At 38.9% G+C, this 3,928-nt stretch overlaps 1 protein-coding gene across 12 annotated transcripts in view; it reads right to left on the bottom strand.

The window, feature by feature from the left end:
• The window catches only part of SOX5 (SRY-box 5), a 671,039-nt gene that overhangs the window by 12,313 nt on the left and 654,798 nt on the right, over nt 1-3,928 (bottom strand). For all 12 annotated transcript variants that reach the window (XM_019515645.1, XM_019515646.1, XM_019515641.1 and 9 more), the window contains 2 exons: nt 1,321-1,429; nt 234-407 (listed from right to left, as the gene is read on the bottom strand). In XM_019515645.1, coding sequence (XP_019371190.1) covers nt 234-407; nt 1,321-1,429 — 283 coding nt within the window. The remainder of the gene's footprint in view (nt 1-233; nt 408-1,320; nt 1,430-3,928) is intronic.

Here is a 3,928-nt window from a genome sequence, read left to right as displayed (position 1 = left end):
ACACACACACACACACACACACACACACACACACACAGAGTTAGAGATTATAAAGACTGAAGGGGCTCTCCAAGTTACAGTTGATGCATACTGTTGAGCAGCACTGGGGAAAATTGTATTCCTGCTGCTGTCCATATAATGGCTAGACTCTGGATAGTATCAAGCAGTAAATTCTCTTCAAAACACTCAATCAGTGCCAATGAGTTCTAGTACAGAAAAATCAGTTTTCTTACCAAGTATCTTGCTGATATTGGAGTTGTGCATGTCGGGGAAGGCTTGAAGGATCTTTCTTCGCTCATCTTTAGCCCACACCATGAAGGCATTCATTGGACGCTTGATATGGGGCTCATTGCTGCCACGCCCTCTGGATTCCCGATAAATTCTAGATTCTGAGACACCTGCACTTCCTAAAAAGAGAGGAGAAAGTAATCCCCAACTTGCATTTTGATTGCACAACTTCCTCTGTTTTGGGTTCCTTTCTGAGGTGTTGCAGACTCCGTGAAGCATTTGTTCAAAACACATTCAAAATATTTCCCCCTCTGCTTTAGTTGGTCAGCTGTATCTCATTCTTTCTATCATCTGTCTACTTTTTAGTAATTGTCCTGGTACTGAATCCTGTGGTATGCTTTATGCTGTATACATCTGAACAGGCAAAAAACCCAGTTCTTTTTTCCACATGAACTGTGTAAAAACTTTTTTTTCCAACTTCTTTTACTGCATAACAACCTAAAAATACATTTTTATCAGTGGCGATTTGTGTTCTTGTAAGTTACAGATGGTGACCGTATTGTATTACCAATTTCCTGGCTCCTTGGTGATGAGAATAGGGCTAATATATGGTAACATGAGGCATTTTTTAAGCAAGTCTCTAACTAACAAATGAACATTTTACACAGCTGCCTTTTCTTGTGCTTACACCTCCACGGTAACATAAGCAATGGCAGAAAAAGAAAAGAACATTAAGCTTGCTTCATCAAATCCAAACAAGCTCCCACAGACCGAGAGTGTGCATCATCCACGGATGATCAGCTTGATAATTCATGGACTCTCTGTATGATCTCAGTTATCCCACCTCTATTTGCCTTATTTTTCTCATTTTTATGGGAAGAATGTGTTCTTGGTCCAGCCTTGACAAATGAAGTGTACAACAGAGAGAAATAAAAATTTGTACACAGACCTAAAACAGCACAAGATGAATAATTTCTCCCGATTTGTTTAGTAGCCACTCTGTGCCTCCACCTCCAAGGGAGTTTGCATTCTTCTGCACAGACTGTTGATGTACATGCATAACTGGAATAGGGATAAGCAGTTCCTACTGACCGTCAGAATCTCCGCTCATGTTGAAATCCATCATTGCGTGGCTAAACTTCCCGTCTTCATTCTGTTTTACTGCCAGTTGTTGAGTCAGGCTCTCCAGTGTTGTTTTGTCCTGTACAGGGAACATCACCGGATTTGAATCAGGAAATCATTAAGACCTCAATGTAACTGCCAAATTGATAGATAAGATGTGGTATAGAAGGTGGATAACAATTCAGAATAGTTTATTGGGCCAGGTACACACACAAATATACATACATGTATATTATATGATATTATATTATATTATATTTCTGGGAGGGATAAGACTGGAAAGCCTACTGTTTTATTTAAAAAACTCATCTATTAGCTAGCAATAAGAAAACTTCATAATGTTATAAAGTTTCAGTGAAGCACCCTTAAAATTGGATTGCACATCAGAAGCATATTTGAACTCTGTACAATCCTGGACCTACAAAACTGGGCTGGCAATTGATACAGTACAGGATCACTTGCAATAGATCTACAGTTCTATTTCAGCTCTGAGATTGAAATTAAGAGGCATAGATGTTCAAAACTTCTCCTAATTTTTTAGTGTTTTTGGAAACAACTAATGGAAGTAAACAAGTAGAAAACCCTTTCAAGGCCTCAGGAAAGGCTCGGTTTTGATCCTGTTTGAGCTCCAGGCATTGGTGTATGTTCTTATCCAGACTGTTTTGCCCATCCATTCTAACACCCTGTCATTCATATACTTAGAACTATCTATAACATAGTAGGATCCCTGGATTGCAACAAGATAGTGTCTGCTGCCAATTAATCTGTCAAGCTGCTGTAGTGTCTAAAGACACTGCCAATGTACATTGCCAGGGCAATTAATTCCAATGCCCTCTTCAAAACACCCTACCTCTTTTGAATTGCTTAATTCTACCAATACAAAGTTGTTATATTTATGTTATGTTTATGTTAACACTAACTTAATAATAATTTGTACAATAATAAGCCTCATAGGAAAATACTAGTGGATTCTCAAAATGAAAACAGATAAGCTTTTGCAAAGTGAGAAAATGCCATAATGTCAACTCTAATAAGTGACTCAGGTTGGAGAAATGCTTTGAGTTTTTCCCTGAAAGAAAAATTACTGCCCTGTTGTTCATATATGTACCATTCTTCCTGACTGCTAGATACCAACAAAGCTCAAAGAGCAACATCCTATCTCATGGCAAGAAAGGACTGTAGATTTATTATATATAGCTTAATAATGTCACTGTATTGTATTGCAGAAGGAAGCAGGAAAGAAACAATGTGAATAGAGAGATTATTCCTCTGATTTACAGTATTTCAGGTTCAACCAAGGATTTGAACTCATGTGATTTACTCAAGGCTTTTCTGAAAGCTATCCCCAAACCACCCATTGAGTGAACAAGTGCACCCTTCAGGAAATACTGGGTTCACTTTTTATCTCTCCGTATTAGTTTCCATTGGAGCTCCCTTCCGTACTTTTGGGTGTAACTACATGAATTTCAGTTTCTATGGCATTAACAGGCCAACCAGGGGCAACAAAGCCAGCCTAGCAGAAACAAGAGGCTTTTCTGATGTTTGCAGTCACCCCAGATGCAAACAGCTCCTATACACACATATGGAGCAGACTTGATTAATCGAGTCTGCTGGAGCATGGAAATTGATGCACTAAAGCAGCCTTGTGCGTCACATGTATCCACATCACTGCACATCTCCATGCTGAAAAAAAGGCAGCGGGGTGCTTTGAAATAAAACATGTTCTATGAGCTTTAGTTGAAAGCACCCTGCCACCATTTTTTCAGTGCAGGGACACATGGCAATACTGATACATGTGATATGCAGGCGCTTTTAATTAGTGTGGCTTGCTAATTAAAGCACCCAGTGCCCCATTCCACAGTACATGTAAAAAATGCCCAGATTGTTTGGAGATGTTTCAAATAAGCACTCAAACTTTTTAGATGTTTAACTGAACCAAACTCCTTAATTTAACAGAGTTAGCCTGCTACTCCTTTCCAAAACAGCATGCCAGAATTCAGAAGAAAAGCAGAAATAAGGTTACTTTGATTTCACTCTTATGGATCTCGTATCTATAATGCAAATCAGTGGATTTTTTGCTCAAGAACCTGCCTTTAACTTTTCAGAAGCCATTTTAAAAAGTCACCATTAGCCTAAACATCAAATACTTCTACCTCATCCATGATGGGTTTTATTTTTCTTCACATTTTTATGAAAGGGTATTCAAAATTCTTAGCAAAACAGAATTGACTGCCTATAGGCCACTGGCATAGGTTTTTCTTTATGTAGGAAATGCAGCCGTTGAAATCAGAGGCAGTTACATTGAGAACCACATTCTACCAACATGATTTGATGGAGTCTTAAGGTCAATGAATACTATGGCTTGCTGTCTATGAGGTACACATAGGGTACGGGTCATTTATCAGGGTTTGACTTAACAAGTCTACAGAGCTCCTAATGCTATCCATCTTGTAAAAAGTTTTGCATTTTGAAATGCAATCAGATGACATGAAGTGACTGAATGAAAGAATAAGCTTGGCTGTTAGGGGGGGTGGGAGGGAGGGAATGGGGGAGTAATGTCAGAAGAATGCTGAGCTCC

The sequence above is a fragment of the Gavialis gangeticus genome, unplaced genomic scaffold (genome assembly GCF_001723915.1).
Source record: "Gavialis gangeticus isolate Ggan-Ray unplaced genomic scaffold, GavGan_comp1, whole genome shotgun sequence".
NCBI lineage: Eukaryota > Metazoa > Chordata > Crocodylia > Gavialidae > Gavialis > Gavialis gangeticus.
The sequence above is the reverse complement of the archived record's forward strand: the minus strand, read 5'-3'. Positions and strand labels throughout refer to the sequence as shown.